We start from the raw sequence: 20,220 nt of genomic DNA on the forward strand, positions 1-20,220 counted from the left end.
ACAGGCACGCGGTGTAGCGGGAAGGCGTCTTTTGAAGCGCCCAAATCCCAAGTAAGAGATGTTGTTGGGGGTGAGGTGGAGATGAGGCTTGTTTGTGGCTACTGCTGGGCGTTCGCGCCTTCCGATCCCCACCACTATAAAGCGGAGGAACCCAAGCGGCAAATGTGCAGGTCACACACCTGCACTGTCAATCACTGGTGGGTGGACCGGGTTCCACCCAACTCTAGGCTTTTATTGGTCAGACAAGAGGGGTAACTAGCACCTCCTCCAGATTGGTCGATTTCTGTTAGCTTTCAAATCAGGGTAGAAAGTAACTCACTGCTTCCCACTCTCTGGCTCGCTGGAGAGCCATGTTAGGTCGCGGGTTGCAAACTTTACCATTGTCCCGAGACAGCAACACAGTAACACCCGCTGCTTTCCTCAGCCGCCGCCGCCTCCTCCAAACATATTATTTCAATGAATAAAAAGCCCCACCACTACCACCACAAGTCGTTTCATTAGTGTAATGTGAGAAGTCTGCGTTTAGGGGCTGAAATGAGAAGAAGAGGGACCAGGTGCCGTATTCCGCCGACCAATCCTCTAAACTAGCAAAGACAATACTGACTCCCACTGTCCAAGGGGCCCCGCGGCGGGCGCCGGCTTTAAGTGATTTTTGGCCCCTCGCGGCCCCTGTAGCGTCCCTAGTTACCGGGCCCCTAGTAACCACCACCCTAAGCAAAGAGCAATCGGGCGCCTGCGGCCACGCCGGCTTCCCCGCCTCGGGCCAGCGCGGGCGCTAAGGCCTCTGCGGCGCGGTGATGGCCGCTTCGCACCGAGCGGCGAAGTTGGCGGCCAGCAGTCTCCACACCCCGGTCAATCCCAACACCGGAGCGCGGGTCGCCCAGTACGAACGCAAAGACCCCTTGAATTCCCTGGCGGCGGCGGCGGCGGCCATGGAGGAAGAGGAGGAAGAAGAAGAAGAGAAAGAGGCGGCGGCACGGCTGGCGCGGGCGCCGGTAATGCAGGGGCGGGAAGTGGGGTGGGGCTGGGCGCCGGGTGCAATTGGAGGCTGATCGGCGACCCCCGCTGGTGAGGCGCGGGCTGGGAAATGCGCACCCTGTCCTGACCCTCCGTACAGGTGAGCCTGGCCATCCACGTCCTCTGGGCCCTCACGGAAAATACTCAAAACCTAGGCATATAAAAGTCTTTTAATTTTAACCAAAGAAATTGTTGTAAAAATTTCTTGGAGGGCATTTACGTTACGCTATTTCTAGAGAATGAAAAGTACAGAACTTTATTCATTATGCTCCAGCAACTTCTGGGAATAGATATTTGCTTTGCTTTTTTTCCTTTTTCTTTTCAACTTGAGGAAAATTGTGCTGTCCTACAGAAAATAATCCAAAAAATGCAAGTGAATCAGCTGTGTTGTCAGGTGTGTTTTGTTGTCACTTAGATGTCTTGGTTATTAGTGCATCTTAATACAATACATGAGAGATGATGTTTAAAACCAGCAGGAGTTCAGTGGGTAGATCAGAAACAGAGTTAAGCCTCCAGAGAAGCAAATTACCGAGGCTCCAATGTTGCCACACGGCTCCTCAGAGTGGGGAGAAACAGCTTTTTCACGGATCAACTTTCAGTGTCAAGTGTTTTGCGAACACCTGTATACCAGGTAGGGGGCCAAGTCTGCCATCTGCTCTATTCACTTAAAAGATGAGAACTTTGAATTTTAACCAGCAATCTGCAGATATAAACCTTCTTAACCCCAGGTAAAGATTCTTTTGTTGTTTTTAATGTTTATTTATTTGGCTGTGCTGAGACTCAGTTGCCTCCATGTGACCTTTGTGTGGATTCTTTAGTTGTGGCATGCGGCATCTACTTCCCTGACCAGGGACGGAACCCAAGGCCCTTGCGTTGGGAGTGCAGTCTTAACCAGCAGAGAAGTCCCCCCAAATTCTTAATACTGTTTGCTCAAAGCATCTTAGATTCAAAACATGTGGTCTAGTGAAAGTCACTCAGTCGTGTCCGACTCTTTGCGATCCCCGTGGGCTGTACAGTCCATGGAATTCTCCAGGCCAGAATACTGGAGTGGGCAGCCTTTCCTTTCTCCAGAGGATCTTGTGGTCTAGGGCTATTAGAAATCAATGGATATTTTGGAATTCTAATCTCTTTAATCTGCACTAAAAGTGTTAATGAGAAAATCTGTAGTAACACCTTTTATGGGCAGTATTTTACCAACAGATAAACTACTTGAGGTTATCCAGAGTAAAGCAGATTGAGACCCTGAACTTGAACCAGAATGGGTGATCTACAACCAAATTCATTCATGATAAAGCTTCAAATTTCAATAGCCAATGAAGGAGGTGGACTGATGTTGAAAAATGATTTGAATGAAGAGAATTTGGAGTCCTGGGTTAGGATCTGTTCATTTGCTAGTTAATATTAAGACATAACTTCTTTCAGTTTGTTTCCTTATCTATAAAAGAGCTTTAAAATAACTGTCTTTCTTGTCTCGCTGGGCTATTATGAGAACCAAATGAGAGAATATGTCATAGCTAAAAGACAGTTTGTATAAATTAGTAATAATAATAACAGCTGCCAGTGGGGCTGTTATTTGAACACGTGTCCCAAAGAGAACAAGAGAACAAGAGATTAAGTTCTCTTCTGGCTTGCTGTAGTGGAAAAGTCAGTCATTTCTGTGGTTGCAGGTATACTTCCAGAGAACCCTGTAAAATTACAAATTTGTATTAGAAACATTACCGTAGGAGAGATCAGTTTATCTAATGAGCTAGTTTCTAAGGGACAGTATCTCACTAAAAAAGAAAAAGAGAAGCTAAGTTTTGAGTGTAACTCTATTCTGAGACCACGGTACTTGAAGGAACCAAAAGCAAATCTGGATCAGCTGCCACTGTAGTAGTGGTAAAGAACCCACTGCCTGCCAGTGCAAGAGATGTAAGAGATGTGGATTTGATCCCTGAGTCAGGAAGATCCCTTGAAGAAGGGAATGGAACCCATTCCAGTGTTCTCTCCGGGAAAATCCCATGGACAGAGGAGCCTGGAAGGCTACAGTCCATAGGATCACAAAGAGTCTGACATGACTGAAGTGACCTAGCACGCAGCACATAGTAGTAGACCTGATGGAGACACTGGGGTTGGCAGACAAAGCACTGGAAAGGCAAGAAAGAGAGTGCAGCAGCCAAGCTTTACCTTCCTCACAGTTTGGCTTGATCTCACTTTGATTTTTAAACGCTAGTTTCTCTCAACTTTGTCGTCTATAAAATGGAGTTAACTCAGCTTACCATAGAGCCATCACACAAAATTGATTATGGAGAACTGTCATAGTTCAGTTCAGTTCAGTTGCTCAGTCATGTCCGACTCTTTCCAACCCCATGGACTGCAGTACACCAGGCCTCCCTGTTCATCACCAACTCCTGTAGTATACCCAAACTCATGTCCATTGAGTTGGTGATGCCATCCAACCATCCCATCCTCTGTCGTCCCCTTCTCCTTCCACCTTCAATCTTTCCCAGCATCAGGGTCTTTTCCAATGAGTCAGTTCTTCCCATCAGGTGGCCAAAGTATTGAAATTTCAACATCAGTCCTTTCGATGAACACTCAGGACTGATCTCCTCTAGGATGGACTGGTTGGATCTCCTTGCAGTCCAAGGGACTTTCAAAAGTCTTCTCCAACACCACAGTTCAAAAGCATCAATTCTTCAGCACTCTGCTTTCTTTATAGTCCAATTCTCACATCCATACATGACTACTGGAAAAACCATAGCCTTGACTAGACAGATCTTTGTTGGCTAAGTAATGTCTCTGCTTTTGAATATGCTGTCTAGCTTGGTCATAATGTTCCCTCCAAGGAGTAAGTGTCTTTTAATTTCTTGGCTGCAGTCACCATCTGCAGTGATTTTGGAGCCCCAAAATAAAGTCTGCCATCTACTGTCATAGTAGGCCCCTTTAAATCCTTTGGCTTGCCAAAGCCACTCCCCCCAAGCCCCCCCCCCATGACTCCATATACATCCCTTGCAGGACTCTGTGCCCATATAAGGGCATTAAGGCATATTCCTTGAATCTAGCCTCAGTTGGAGATATCAGTTCACGGGTCTTGCTTTGTGGTTGATGATGATATGGGTAAAGCAATATTCTATAATTCACAGTTAAAATTTCATGGATTTTCCTAATGGGATGGCCTTCTCTTTTTTCAGCTAATTTTGAGCCTTTATTAAGTGCTCGTAATGGACTATTCAGAAGTGAATGCTAGCAGACATAGCTCATGTTGTCACAGTTCTTCCAGTCTGATGGGGAAGCTGGACAATAAAAAATGAGCAGTCAAATGATTATAAGACAGGAAATGTTGGGAAAGAGGTGAGCAGGCTACTATAATTAAAAATGCAATAGGTGGGCACCTACTTCGATGAGTTAACATTTAAGCCAATGCCTGATAGATGAGAAAGAGCAACCATTTTTGAAGACGGTGGTGGGGGTGGGAAAAGCATTCCAGGCAGAGGGAGCAGCGTATGCAGAGGCCAAAGATAGGAAGAGAAAGAGTTTTATGTAATTAAGGATCTGAAAGAAAGCCAACAGGACTGGCAAGGGGAGAGGGGAAAAGGGCAGAAGATGAGGTTGGAGAGGTAAGGAGGTCCTTATAGACCAAGGTAAGGAGTTTAATGTTTATTGCAGGTGCAGTGAGAAGTCTTTGAGACTTTTAAGAGGTCTAGCATGTTTCTGTTTACATTTTTTAAAGATGACTCTGATGGCTTTGTGGAGAATTATTGGAGGGTTTGACAAAGAAAGGAGATTGGGTCGGAGGCTGTTGCAGTGATTAAGGGGCCAGAGGCAGTGGCTTGGACTGAGAGTCCAGGCATCAAGTGGACACAGATTGCATAGGACTTATGTGAGGCCAAGGAAGAAGTCAAGAGTGCTCACTCCCAGATTTCTAGTTTGACCAGCTGCATGGAAGATAATGCCATTTACTGAATTGGGAGTAACTTGAAGAGGAATAGATTCAGAGGCTGGGCGGGAATCAGGGTTTCAGTTTTGAAATTTGAGATATCTGTGAAACTAGCAGGTGGAAAGATGTAGGAAGCAGTTGGGCCTGTGAAACTGTAGAACTGTGGGGCATGGGTTGGATATTACTATCTGGGAGTTTTCAGCATTTTTGAAACAATGAAGTCACTTAGGGGCAGAGAAAGAAGAGAAGGGGCCTAGTATAGAGCTCTTAAAACGCTCAATAACAGTCAGGTCAAGAAAATGGGGCAAAAGAGGTTAAGATCAGCTCCCGTGGTAGAATTATTGCTGGAGCATTGAAGTTTCCAATTCATTGGTTTCAGTGATGAGGGAAAGGGTCAGATGCTGCTAAGGGAAGGGACATTTCATCTCTGAAGCAGGAGGGAAGGCAAAGTGGGCAGTTTTGTAGATGGAAAGATGAGGGAACTTCCTGTGATGGTTTCTTTTTTCCTGAAGAAATAAAGGAGTTATCATTTGCAGTTGTGGGGTGGGGGTGGGAGCAGGTAGAATAGCAAGGAACAGGTAGGCAGGATCGTGGGGGCAGTGTGAGAGCCACTTCCAGGAGCACAGGAGGTACCAGGCTGACCAAGCACCCATTAGAAATTGTTCAGTTTTTAATTTAGTATTCAGTTCAGTTCAGTTCAGTCGCTCAGTCGTGTCCGACTCTTTGCGAGCCCATGATAGTATTACTATTCACAAAACATTTTCTTTTTTGTTGTTGCTACATTTTAATTATAGAAGTAATACATGAACATTCTCCTTTTAAAATTTCAAATGTTATAAATAAGGCTAAGGCCCTTTAATACTTCTCCCCACAAAAAGAGAGTCTGGCTCCCCCTCCCTCCCCATTAGTAGCCACTGGGTTTTGTTTTGTTTTTTAAATATTTGTTTGTTTTATTTGGCTGCACCTGGTGTTAGTTGCAGCATGCAGGATCTTTAGCTGTAGCATGTGGGATCTAGTTCCTTGACCAGGGATTGAACCCAGGCCCTGTGCATCGGGAGCCCAGAGTCCTAGCCACTGGACCACCAAAGAAGTCCTAGTAGTCACTATTTTGAATCAGATATATACTCTAGGCCTTTTCCTATCTCCTGTGTACATAATATTTTAACATATGGTAGCATTGTGTAGATATATATCGTTCTGCCACTTCTTTTTTCCTCTTATCATTTACATGCAGATCTGCCTCATTCCTTACAAATCCCTTTAATGCAAAAAAAAAATTTTAAATAAAAATTCCAGAATTATAGATGATAACTTTAACACAGATAATGATGAATGCTGATTACTAATGAAGCAACATGTGTTGGAACAAGTCATCATCTAAATGGGTCAAGCCAGTCTAGGGAAGATTATCCTCTAATCTCATGGCTGTGTGTACAGCATTCCACAAAAAGCTCAACAGTTAAAGAGAAAGGGCACAATCTTAGGCTTTTGGAAAATAATGTCCTTGGCCTAGGTTTACTGAACTACTGTTTCCTTCTATGTGGAAACAATGATGAAATTAGAGTTGGAAGTCACACAAAACACTGTGAGGTCGGTTTATCTGAAAAATTCAGTTTAGTGTTTCCAGCATTAAGCTGAAGTAGAGTGAATACTGTGCAGTCAGTGCTTAAGTATAGTTATCAGGCCTGTCACATCTCTTTAGAAGTTATGCATCCTTCTGTATCGTTTTCAAACATCTTTTCCAGGTTCAAATAAGCTTCATCCTTTTTGTGAAAATGACTGTTTTAAGACCTCCTTGAATGAATGGTGAGTCTGTGGATGCTTTTGCCTAAAAATGATTCTTTGGAATATCCACCCTATTTTAATGATAGATTTTGGAAGATTAGCCCTTTCCTTAATACTCAGTAGAATATAGCTCTTTAGAGCAGCCAGTATTTCTTTGATTCAGTCTTTTGTGAGGGAATACCTGTCCATTCCCCTTGGGAGGACTTAATATTGTTTTAGCTGCACATTTGTTTATCTAGTAAACACTGATTGAGGGTCTTTCAATGACCATACACTCTTCTAGGCACTGGGGACACAGCAAAGCAAATGCTTGCTTTCATGATGCTTACTTTTTGGTAGGGACAGTCATGTAATACACAACTACATCAGCAAATGTGAGTAGAATGTCAGTTGGTGGTGAGTACTTATGAGACAAATAAAGCAGGAAGAAAAAGGGTGACAGTGAGTCAGAGGAGAGGTTGTCATTTCAAAAACGGGTAGTCAATGAAGACCTTGTGGAGAGGATGACATTTTGAGTAAAGCTCTGAAGGAGTGAGCAGGTGGGCCGTGCAGATATCTGGAGGCAGAGCATGCGAGGGGGAGGGAACAGTAAGCCCTTGAGGTGATTCCGCTGATTCTGTGAGCACTAGAGAACCTGCAGCCTGGAATCAGCCTCTGCTGCTAGAGTGAGCTGCTGCTGCCCAGAGGAAGAACACTGCTGGGGTGATGTTGTGTTGTTGTGCTTAGTTGCTCAGTCGTGCGCAGCTATTTGCAACCCCATAGACTGTAGTCCACCAGGCTTCTCTGTCCATGGGGATTCTCCAGGCAAGAATACTGGGGTGGGTTGCCATGCCCTTCTCCAGGGGATTTTCCCAACCCAGGTATTGAACCCAGGTCTCCCACATTGTGGGCGGATTCTTTACTGTCTGAGCCACCAGGGAAGCTGGAGTGATACAAGCAGACAAATAGATGGAGAACTAACAGGAAGGAATAGTCCCTTCTTCCTCCTCCAGCCTTACAGTCTCCCTGTAGCCCCACTTTTGGCAGAATCTAGTGGGAAGCCTCTGACAAAGCAGAAATGTGGTTTGCAGAGTCCCATTCCCAGCATCACATAGCAGTGTAGAAAAGGGTGACTTTGGAGCTGTGAGACATTAGTTTAACAACTGGCTCACATACTTTATGTTTCTTAAAGCTGAAGTTCCAAAGTTCTTGGCCTCCCTACATGACTAAAAAGTGCAGAACCTAGGCCTGAATGAGAATTCTGACACCATGTCTGTAATCTTTCCCACAAGTCATGTGAACGTTCCAAACTGCAAAGTGTCTGACCCTCTCAGCTTTGAAGGGTTGTAAGGAAGCAACAGTTAGAACTGGACATGGAACAACAGACTGGTTCCAAATAGGAAAAGGAGTGCATCAAGGCTGTATATTGTCACCCTGTTTATTTAACTTATATGCAGAGTACATCACAAGGGACGCTGGGCTGGAAGAAGCACAAGCTGGAATCAAGATTGCTGGGAGAAATGTCAATAACCTCAGATATGCAGATGACACCACCCTTATGGCATAAAGTGAAGAGGAACTAAAAAGCCTCATGATGAAAGTGAAAGAGGAAAGTGAAAAAGTTGGCTTAAAGCTCAACATTAAGAAAACTAAGATCATGGTATCTGGTCCCATCACCTCATGGGAAATAGGTGGAGAAGGAGTAGAAACAGTGTCAGACTTTATTTTTGGGGGCTCCAAATAAATAAATAAATCAGTGGATGCTGATTGCAGCCATGAAATTAAAAGACGCTTGCTCCTTGGAAGGAAAGTTATGACCAACCTAGATAGCATATTAAAAAGCAGAGACATTACTTTGCCAACCAAGGTCCCTCTAGTCAAGGCTATACCAGTGGTCATGTATGGATGTGAGAGTTGGACTGTGAAGAAAGCTGAGTGCCAAAGAATTGATGCTTTTGAACTGTGGTGCTGGAGAAGACTCTTGAGAGTCCCTTGGACTGCAAGGAGATCCAACCAGTCCATTCTAAAGGAGATCAATCCTGGGTGTTCATTGGAAGGACTGATGCTAAAGCTGAAACTCCAATACTTTGGCCACCTCATGCAAAGAGTTGATTCACTGGAAAAGACTCTGATGCTGGGAGGGATTGAGGGCAGAAGGAGACGGGGACGACAGAAAATGAGATGGCTGGATGGCATCACCGACTCGATGGACGTGAGTCTGAGTGAACTCCAGGAGTTGGTGATGGACAGGGAGGCCTGGCGTGCTGTGATTCATGGGGTCACAAAGAGTCGGACACGACTGAGCAACTGAACTGAACTGAACTGAACCGAAGGGGGCTGAAACCAGATGACCAGGGAAGGGTCGGGAGCCAGCTATAGATAGAAACAGAAAACGCCTGTTGATTGCCCTAACCTCCCTTTCTGGGCTTTCTGCCCCAAATTGCTTTGTGCATTTTTACTTTCCTTATAGCCTGCAGCTGTGTGCTTTCCACTATGTCCACCCACCCACCCACAACCCCATCCCCACTGCTTTTACTGTCATTTCCTCTTTCTAGAGTACCTTTTCCCTCTTTCCTCATATGCTTTCTCTGATCCTCCAGTTTTTCCATTCTTTGGCTCAGCTCAAATATCACCTCCTCCAGGAAGTCTTTCAGTATCTTCCAAACTCAAACAAAACCAAAGCTCCCTTCCTTTAAATATGGTATCACTTTGTTGCTGAATCCAAGTTCGTTTGCCCAATGCACAGTGAAGCCAAACAAACTGACACATTAGAGCTTGGAGCAGAGAAAGGTTGACTGCAGAGCCAAACAAGGACAGTGGGCAGCTTGTACTCAAAAAGCCCAACTACTCTGTTGGGGAAGAGGTTTTATAAGCAAAATTTAGGGGGCAGGCTTAAAGGGTGTGTGACCTTCTCTCTGATTGGTTGATGGGAGATAACAGGGTGGTGGTCAAGGAAACTCAATCATCAGTCTTCCAGTTCCAACCATTCTGCATGGGATCCATGTGCTTCTGCTCAGCCTGAAGTTACCATCCTCTACCTGGGTGGGTGCCTTAGTTTCTATATCAGATTGTTTTGTTTTTCCCTTAAGGAGGAACCAGGACTCTGCTCCTTTTTTCTCTGCAGTCCCTCACTCCTCTAATTAGTAACTGTTTGCATCTGCTCTTCGAAACAAGGACATGGAAAGACTGTTGTGTCCTGGAGGTCCTCATAGGATTCTGCTGTTTCAACCTGATCTTTGTGATCTTTTGTGACCGTGGTCCATTTCATACTTTTTTGTACATTATTTTTAAAAAAATTAGTTATTTATTGTATTTTTGGTTGCACTGGGTCTTTGTTGCTGCTTGCAGGCTTTCTCTAGTTGTGGCGAGTGGGGCTGCTCTTAATTGCAGTGCATGGGCTTCTCATGGCGGTGGCTTCTCTTGTGGAGAACAGGGTCAGGCTCATGGGTCTCAGTAGTTGCAACTCGTGGGCTCTAGAGTGTGGGCTCAGTAGTTGTGATGCATGGGCTTAGTTGTTCCATGCCACATGGAATCATTCCACACGAGGGATTGAACCTGTGTCCCCTGCATTGACAGTTGGATTCTCAACCAGTGGACCATCAGGGAAGTCCTATCACTGCTTATTTGGATGCTAGTGTTTGCCAACATTTCCATCCTCAAGTTCTTGCCTCTCACTGCCCACAGGAAGCCTTATCTACACACAGGGCTGCACCTGCATTTCTGTGTGCATTGCTGGCTCCTGTATTTCCATCTCCAGCCCAGCCTTCTTACCAAGTCTCCAGATATATTTACCCGTCTGTTTCCTGGACATTGGGCTGCCCTACTATCCTCTCACACTTAGTGTGTCTAAGACAGAGATTAAATTCCTTTCCCTAAAAATACCCCTCTTCCCTGTAGCCCCTCTAGTGATAAATGGCAGATCGTCATTTACCTAGACATGCAGCACTCCAAATAGAAAACTTTTTCAGTTTCTTGCCCACAGTCCAGGCCATGTCAGGTTAATGATTCAGCCTCTTAAATCTCCCAATAGCCCATTAACCGCCACCAACCTTGCTTTCCTTCTGTCCACTTCACTTGCTACCAGAGAGTCCTTCTGAGTGTTACTGACTGTCACTCTTCTGCTCACATCCTTCAGGGCTTCTGGTGCCTGTGGCTTGGCCCACTGGGCTTTTGGTTGGGGCTCTTTACTTGCCTTTTTCATCGTGTTTTCCCTCCTCCGCTGTGCTCCATACATGCTCTTCCCCACCCCCTCTCAGACTGTATACCTTCCTCTGAGCACAGTATGCTTGTTAATTCCACTTGCAGCGAAAAAAATCCTCCTGCACTTGGGAGGAGTGTGGTGTGTCTTTGGAGCCTAACAGGTATAGTATTGGAGCCCAGCTCTGCTGCTTACTAGCTCCCCCGTCCCTGGGATTCTCCAGGCAAGAACACTGGAGTGGGTTGCCATTTCCTTCTCCAATGCATGAAAATGAAAAGTGAAAGTGAAGTCACTCAGTCCTGGAGTGTCTCTAAATATTGAATGAATGAGGAAATTAACAAAGTACTGATTCCCACAGCTAAGAAGGTAATGGTGAGGAGCACGTACAAAAAAAGCAGAAGATATCAGAAAATTCTCTTAATTGAGTTGTATGACTCAAGTGGGCCTTAAGAAGCACTGCTGTTAATAAAGCTAGTGGATGTGATGAAATTCCAGCAGAACTATTCAAATCCCTTAAAGGATGTTGCCATCAAAATTTTGCATTCATTATGTAAGCAAATCTGGAAGACCCAGCAGTGGCCACAGGACTAGAAAAAGTCAATCCTCATCCCAGTCCCCAAGAAGGCTAGTACCAAAGAATGTGCTAATCGTCGGACAATTGCACTCATTTCTTATGCTTGTAAGGTCATGCTTAAAATCTTGCATGCTAGGCTTCAGCATTATGTGAACCAAGAACTTGAGGATGTCCAAGCTGGGTTTAGAAAAGGAAGAGGAACTAGAGATCAAATTGCCGACATTCACTGGATTATAGAGAAAGGAAGGGAATTTCAGAAAAACCTCTCTGTTTCATCACCTGTGCTAAAGCCTTTGATTGTGTGGCTCATGACAAACTGTGGAAAGCTCTTAGAGAGATGAGAATACCAGACCATCTTACCTGTCTTCTGAGAAACCTGTATGCAGGTCAAGAAGCAACAGTTAGAACCCTGTATGGAACAACTGATTGGTTCAAAATGGAGAAAGGAGTGTGACAGGGCTGTCTGCTGTCACCCTGTTTATTTAACCTATACGCTGAGCACATCCTGAGAAATGCCGGTCTGAATGAGTTACAAGCTGAAATCTAAATAGGCGGGAGAAACATCAACAACCTCAGATATGCGGATGATAACTGCTCTAATGGCAGAAAGCAAGGAGGAACTAAAGAACCTCTTGATGAGTATGAGGAGGCGAGTGAAAGAGTCAGCTTAAGACTAAATATTCAAAAACTAAGATTACAGCACCCAGCCCTATTGCTGCATGGCAAATAGAAGGGGAAAAAATGGAAGTAGTGACAGATTTCCTCTTCTTGGGCTCCAAAATTGTGGTCAGTGACTGTAGCCATGAAATCAGAAGCCAATTGCTTCTTGGCAGGAAAGTTATGACAAATCTAGACAGTGTGTTGAAAAGCAGAGACATTACTCTGGTGATAAAGGTCCATATTCTCAAGGCTGTGATCTTCCCAGTTGTCTCATACAGTTGTGAGGGCTGGACTGTAAAGAAGGCAGAATGCCAAAGAATTGATGCCTTCGAACTGTGGTGCTAGAGAAGACTCCTGAAAGTCCCTTGAACAGCAAGGAGATCAAACCAGTCAATCTTAAGGGAGAACAACCCTGAATATTCACTGGAACGACTGATCCTGAAGCTGAAGCTCCAGTATTTTGGTCATCTGATGCGAACAGACAATTCATTTTAAAATCCCTGATTCTGGGAAAGATTGAGGACAGAAGGAGAAGAGGGCATCAGAGGATGAGATGGCTGGATGGCATCACTGAAGCAATGAACATGAACTTGGGCAAACTCCAGAAGATGGTGAGGGACAGGGAGGCCTGACGTGCTGCAGTCCATGGGGTCACAAAGAATTGGACACGACTGGGTGACTGAACAACAGCAGCAACATGACTCATAACTCCATTCTCCAATTTATTTGTTGATAAATTTCTGCACACTTGTTCTACTGAAGAAAACTTGTTTTCTTTCATTTGTTTTCTCTTAAGTTATCCCAAGTGGTACAACACTGGCCTCATGTACACTGTTTTTGAGCCTATTAAAGTGTTATATCTATAAGTATTATGGATAACTGAATCTTCTGAATTTTCTGTTGGGAGACACTACTCAGGTTTATTTTCTAGAATCTTATCAGATTGAATCTCCATTTTCTTTGGCAAATATACTTTTTTCATTTTGAGTCTATTTCAGGCAGTAAATTAAATTTAAAACCATAGTAACCTTTTATGCATAGTATCATAAACAATTTCAATTGTTTCTCACCTGAGAAAATATGACATTTTTATGTACTTGTGGAGGATATGGGGTTTTACCTCTTTAAAGTTCCTTCAGTTGAAAGAAATTGAAAGGTATTTGAAGGGAGTGAGGGGGAAAGGATCGGTCATACCCTTGTAGGCGTGTATATAGAATCACCGCCCTATGTGTTCTTGTTCTCTTGTCACCCCCACAGTCCTTGTCACCGTGGGAGCTACTGTTCTTGTTGCCCACAGGAGTGGCTATTCTGGAAGTCCCTCCTACCTTCACCTCCTACTGTTCCTGAGGTTCCCCCCAACTCCCACCCCATGCACATCGAGGAAAGTATCTCTCTGGCTTCTTGATGAGCCCCCAAGAGTTTTGTTCCCTCCATTCCCACATTCCCCACAATTCTCATTCAGTTTTCCTCTTTACTGAAACACCCTTGGGGCCCACACTGCAAAGCCCAGCTCAGAGAGGGCACTGGGCTATGGTTGCTTGGTCTGCAGCAGGAGAAACTGTGTTCTTCGTCTCAGATAAACCTGCGCTGAGAAGGAGGCTCTTTATCAAGCGTGATTTGGTTTGATCCTGCTGTAGTGTTTCTTAGTACATAATTTGAGAATCTAACCACCCTTTAAAAGATGGATTAAACAGTATTTATTTTCTGGCAACTTGGTCTCTCTATCTCCCTCTCTCTCTCTCTTATTCTTAATAAAATATTTATTAGGAGAAAACGTATATAGCCCACGAGTAACTTATAATATGTTATATGTACATAGTCCACAAGTAAACTTATAACCTCGTTAAGTGGACTTTTAAAAAAGCATCATTGGGAATAAGTGTCAACTTAATTTGTCTTTCAACTCCAGACATCATATAACAGGTTTTTTTTCATCCTACCAGGCTGATTTTAACACCAGCATTTCTAGGGTGAATGAACAAAAACATATAAGCCATGAGGATTTTGTGGACTTTTCTGATATTTACCACTCTAATGAAGAGTATTTCAGGAAACTAGAAGAGCTGAAGGCAGCCCACATAGAAACTATGGCAAAGTTAGAGAAATTGTACCAGAATAAATTAAATTTAAAGGAAGTTCAGCCAGCAATCACCAGGGAAGAAGCTGCTAGTGTCTCTTCCAGGTAAGTTTGTCCATATTGTTATTTGTGGACTGTAAGATAAAATATATACTTAAAAGTGGAAAACAAATTATTTCAAAATATTTTCTCAAATATCCCTTTGTGCTTTTAATGATATATGGAAGTGGGTTTTTATTCAGATTGTTTGATGGCTTATCAACCTACTAGGTAGCTTCTTGCTTTGAGGGTTATTTGGTGGCCATTTAAGTCTTTTCTTTCTGATGCACCACTCATAGACATGTATCAAAATATTTAGTCTGGGCCATTTTCAAATGTTGAATATTAAAATTCAGTTTTAAGTGTCTTTTTTTCATAACATGTGGATTAACTTGAGCTCATTACAGATATAACACAGATGGTTCAGAACTAAGACATAAATCTGATTTGTTTTCAAAATAGTCATTTTTGCCATAAACCTGCTTCTTTTGAAACTTGAGGCTACTCATCCAGTTAGTCAGCACTGGTGGTGCATCTCCTGTGTACCAGATGTTGCCTAGTCTCTGAGGACTCAAAATCAATATCCCCTCAAGGAGATCAAAGACAATCTGAGATCCAGAAATACAACATGGTTTAACAAAGTATCATGGAGAGAGAGGAAGAGCAGTTGAACATGTCAGAGTGTCAGTGGAAGGATACAGGCAAATGAAGTATCATATCGGAGTTCAGTCTTAAAGGAGAAATAGCTGAAGCAGATGTAGGAAGCAAGGAGTGGCCTTCTAGGCACCAGGAACCATGTGTGCAAAGGCATGGTGCCTTGAGAAATCACCACAGTGTGGGAGAAACTTCCTATGATTGGATCTGACTTAAGAATGGTGACCTGGGTAGGGAGAGGCAAGAGGTGAAACTGGAAAGGTAGGCAGGAGCTAGTCTTGAGGGGCTTTATAATCTAAGCATGGTAACAATGGCAAGTCATGGGAAACTTTGAGGAAAGAAAGTGATGTGATCAGATGTATATTTTAGGATGGCGACTCTGGAAAACACGTGGAGAATTCAATAGTGGTTAGCTGCAAGGAGACTCAGATGTCTCAGGTTCCTCCCCTGTAAAACAAGGTGAGGGAGTCAACATAGATCAATTTCACGCATCTCCCAGGCTCTGTTCTAAAAAAAAATTTGATAGTTTTCATCAGCCCTGTCCTATTTTCTAACTTATTTTACCTTGATCTTAGAAATTATGTAGTTTCTAATTTTTCTATTTGGTCACATGCAACTGGAAAGGTAACCTGACTATTCTCCTCACTTGCTTAGGTCTGTATCAGAAAACAACTCCCATCACCCTGTCTCCTTAGTGACATCAATTTCAGAACCTGATTTAAGTCAGTCTTCCTCCTTGATTGTGTCTTCCTCTGAAGAAGAGTTGCCCAACTTAGAAAAAAAGTATTCTGAGAAAAGCACTATGATGACCTATGCCAAGGAGCTCATCAACAACATGTGGACAAACTTCAGTGTAGAAGATTATATCCAGTTTGAAGATGTCAACCTGCCAGCACTTGAAAAACGAAGAAAGAAACCGAAAGAATGGGTGCCAAGGATTACAGTACCTGAGCCTTTTCAAATGACAGTTAGAGAGCAGAAGAAAAAAGAAGAGAACATGAAATCGAAATCAGATATTGAAATGGTACACAAACTGCTCAAGAAGCAAGAAGAAGAGTCGGAGTGTAAGAAAAAATTCCGAGCCAACCCAGTTCCTGCGTTTGTCTTTCTCCCCCTTTATCATGATATAGTCAAGCAAAATGAGGTTCGGAGGAGGGCTATGAAGGAGAGGAACAAAGAAGCTCTTTTGGCCTCTCAAAAGCCCTTTAAGTTTATTGCAAGGGAGGAACAGAAGCAAGCAGTTCGGGAAAAGCAGCTGAAAGACTTTTTTAAGTCTAAAAAGAAAACAAATCGTTTTAAAGCCAGACCTGTACCTCGATCTACTTATGGTTCAACCATCAATGACAAGTTAACAGAAGAAGACCTCTATAAAAACATTAGGAAGCAGCAGAGAACTCAAGACTTTTTACAGAATCCATCCCCTCTGCCTCACAGTCCAGCTCGCAGGAGTTTTGCTACAAGGAAGTCCAGGGGTCCTGAACAGGCTGAGAAGTCCAAGTATAAACACAGGGTTAGGCGCCAGACTGCTGATTCTGAAGACCTACCTGAGAGGTATCAGAAACACCACTCAGAACAGAAGTATCCCAAATTCTTGACAGTCTGTGAACCATGTGACCTTCAGGCAGCCTCACATTCATCCACTAAAAGAGAGAAAATTTTGGCAGACATTGAAGCAGATGAAGAGAATTTAAAAGAAACACGTTGGCCTTATCTGTCTCCAAGGCGCAAGTCACCAGTAAGGGATGCAAACACAAAGCCTGCACCTTGTTGCTGCAACCCTCCAACGCCCACGGTGTCCTCCCGAGGAAGAGAGCAAGCCACAAGGTAAATAACCAATACAATGATGACTGACTTTCGGTCGCTCTAGTGATTTTGTGTTGGGGGATTTGAAAATACGATGCTATGTTATTCGGTAACATATTTTACTATAAAATATAGAACATTTTGCCAGAAGGTGTGCTAAGAGGTCTTCCCTGGTGGTTCCGATGGTAAAGAATCTGCCTGCAATGCAGGAAACTGGGGTTCGATCCCTGGGTCAGGAAGATCCAAGAACTAAATATATTTTCCATTTTATGAATCTTTGGGGCTAGAAAAGATTAAAGTCAGCATATTGATTTCTAGTTACAACTCAGATCCTTCTCAAAAGTTTGCCCTTTTTTTCCAACCATTGAATTGTCCTGCGCTAAACTAAACAACATTCTCATTGGCTTAAAGTGAATTAAGCCTTAGTTTGTTGCCCTCAGGAGATCACTTGAGGAAAAGAAAATGTTGGAAGAAGAGAGACATCGGATCTTAACTAAGCAGAAGCAAAGAATGAAAGAATTGCAGAAACTCCTGACAACCCGGGCTAAGGCTTATGACACACACGAGAGTTTAGCTCAAATGTCTAAATCCAGAATGAAAGCTCTCAGGTATCACGAGAGAACACTGACCCTCCAGATCACTGGTTTTCAAACTTTTTTTTCATCTGTGGACCCCCCAAATATATGAATGAATGAAGAATAGCATTAGTATTTCAGTTTGTGGATTCAAGTTACTATCAATTACTTATAGTTAACTTATGCACACACACTCTAACACTCACTCACTTCATGGTAAGAACCAACATGCATACTCACCCCACAATGAAGACCATGATGCTGTGTTGATGGACAGAAGCATTTTATACTGTGGCCATGGTTCACAGTTGTAATCCTATATCAGCATCTAAACTTTTTATTTATATTATTTTTTATTGTACAGTGTGATATTGAGAAAAATCTTGATTCACACAAAACTCTTTTTTAACAGCTTGCTGTGAAATCTCAAAATATTCTTCAGTAAACAAATATGTCCAAGACCTTTGTTGTAAGATCTACACAAAATCTCATAGCACAGATTAGCACATTGATGTTAGCATCAGTTATGTGATGTGTCAATTAACATGTGTGTTAAGGTTTAGTGGTATGTGACACTGGAATTCTGCAGTACAAAGTTTGAAAATCAGTGTTCCAGAGGAATATTTTTATGTTGCAACATAAAAATGTTTATGTTTAAGTAGTAAAGTATCTCCCTCAAAACTGGGTAAGTAATATGATTTATTAATTTTTAATCTGATTTGTAAGTACCCCCCAAATCTATATTTGATTTTAATTGTAATTATTCCTTTAAATATGTATATTATATATAATAGTTATTATATTCCCTTATAAGGTATATTATTATATATATACCTTATAATGTGTATCAGTGTAACTCATTGATAAAAGGAGCTTGAGTTGATGAACTTGAGCAAAATATTCTCTAGAGATATACTGTTCATCTTTAGAAAGTAAACTAGATTTTCCATAATGCTAAATTGTGTATATTTAAGCATAATTATCATTTTATGGTATAATTATTTTTTCTAATCCAGAAGTCATGATCTTGGTAGAATTAGTGTATTTTACATAGAGAAAATAGCATAGTTTAATTCATTATAGGATCTGGTTCAAACAGTGAGTATACTTACTGTGAGTTTTTGTGTTTTGGTTCCTATTTCTCTGTATGTGCTATTTCCATCATCCTTGTTTCTCCCCTACCCTGCTCCCATTTAATTAACTGTGCCACCAGCCTATAGGAGATCTCATCTAGGGAAAAAAGAAGAGCACCGTCTATATTTTCAGAAGAAATTCCTCAAAGAGAAGATACCTAATTTGGACCAACTTTTTTGGTTTATAAATGAGATGAGAGGGCATTGATTAATCTCCCAAGGCCAGTTTGAAGCCCCTTAATCCATTCTTGTTTTGAAGATTTCAGGAATCTCAGCATACCCAGACTGTTCCCGAAATGTAAAATGTGTGCTCTCAAAACCTAGAATTTCTATTCTGCATTCCTTAAAAATTTACCAGTCTAATGGGAAAAAAAATTTACCAGTCTAGAAAAGAAATTGTGATAAACTGTGCTCATGATTTAATTTCTGATTTATCATCTAAGCTAAATGTTATATGTGCAAGTTCTTGTTTCTTTTAAAAATTCCATTCCTTTTATTTGATTTTAGAAAGAGTGAAAAGGAAAGGATGAGAGAATACCGACGAGAACTAGAAGAAAGAGAAGAAAAATTAAAAAACAGGCCGCTGCTATTTGAAAGAGTTGCTCAGGTTGTGTTTGTTGGAATTTGAGAGCTATTGTCAGCCTTTTTTTATTTTAACATCTCTAGCTCCTAATTTTCATAGTCCATTTTTCTTATGTGTTTTGTAATTTACTGAGACATTATTATTTCTGTGACCACTTCACCACATCAGTCCAGTAAGTAATTTGCTTAAATCTTATCACTATATCTTGATGAGGTTCATAAGCTTGATGAAGAACATGCTACTAATCCATTCATTTTTCAAATAATAGTTTCACAACCTGTTTTTAATGGCTAGTCTTTTTTCAGTATCAGCTTGGCCATATATTGAGGTGAGGCTTCATGATATGAATTGGAAGTCTTTGAAGAATTAAAAAATGAAACAAAATGGCTAACTGAATCAGATTTATTTCTGCCAATTTTTTTTTCCAGTTTTATTGGGATAAAATTGACATTTGGCAGGTATAAGTTTAAGACTTGACATTCATATATTAGGAAATGATTATTATAGTTAGTTAACACCTATCAACCTCATTGTTACCAAAAAAAATTTTTTTCCTTGTGATGAGAAGTTTGAGGATTTACTCACTTAGCAACTTCCATATATTCCACACTGTAGTGTTAACTATCGTCATCAAAGTACATTACACTTTCAGTACTTTCATATAAGTGGAAGTTCGTACCTTTTAACACCTCCATGCAATTCCTCCAGTAATCAAAAATCTGATCTCTTTTTCTATGAGTTTTGTTTGTGTGTGTGTGTTTGGATTCCACACATAAATGAGATCATATAGTATCTATCCTTCTCTGTCTGTCTAATTTCTCTTAGCACTGTGCCCTCAAGGCCCATCTGTATTGTTACAAATGGCAGGATTTCCTTTTTTGTGGCCAAACAGTATTCCATATCTACCACATTTTCTTTACCCATCATCTTTTGATGGTCATTTAGGTTTTTTCCATGTCTTGACTATTGTAAATAATGCTGCAGTGAATCGACATAATGATTTCATTTCCTTTTAATAAATACCCAGGAGTGGAATGCTGGATTGTGCAGTGGTTCTAATTTTAATTTTTTGAGGAAACTCCATACTGTTTTCCATAATGGCTGTGCCAGTTTACTTTCCCATGAAGAGTGCACAAGGGTCCCCTTTTTCTCTCCATCCTCACCAGCATTTGTTATGTGTTGTTTTTTTTTGGGGACCAGCCACTGTAATACATGTGAGGTGGTATC

At 42.0% G+C, this 20,220-nt stretch overlaps 1 protein-coding gene across 3 annotated transcripts in view; it reads left to right on the forward strand.

Annotated features, from left to right (window-relative positions):
- The first annotated feature begins 738 nt into the window (after window positions 1–738).
- The window catches only part of FAM161A (FAM161 centrosomal protein A), a 28,259-nt gene continuing 8,777 nt past the window's right edge, over window positions 739–20,220 (forward strand). Inside the window, exons 1-5 of one of the 3 annotated variants that reach the window (XM_055400323.2) lie at window positions 739–995; window positions 14,073–14,311; window positions 15,554–16,723; window positions 17,143–17,310; window positions 18,918–19,017. In XM_055400323.2, the coding sequence (XP_055256298.2) occupies window positions 798–995; window positions 14,073–14,311; window positions 15,554–16,723; window positions 17,143–17,310; window positions 18,918–19,017 (1,875 nt within the window). In that variant the 5' untranslated portion in view covers window positions 739–797. Of the gene's footprint in view, window positions 996–1,053; window positions 1,118–14,072; window positions 14,312–15,553; window positions 16,724–17,142; window positions 17,311–18,917; window positions 19,018–20,220 lie in introns of those variants that run through there. The other 2 variants (XM_055400326.2, XM_055400324.2) reach the window with 2 other exon arrangements.

This window comes from Moschus berezovskii, chromosome 11, assembly GCF_049115385.1.
Source record: "Moschus berezovskii isolate FMDL1 chromosome 11, NW_MosBer_1.0, whole genome shotgun sequence".
Classification (NCBI taxonomy): domain Eukaryota; kingdom Metazoa; phylum Chordata; class Mammalia; order Artiodactyla; family Moschidae; genus Moschus; species Moschus berezovskii.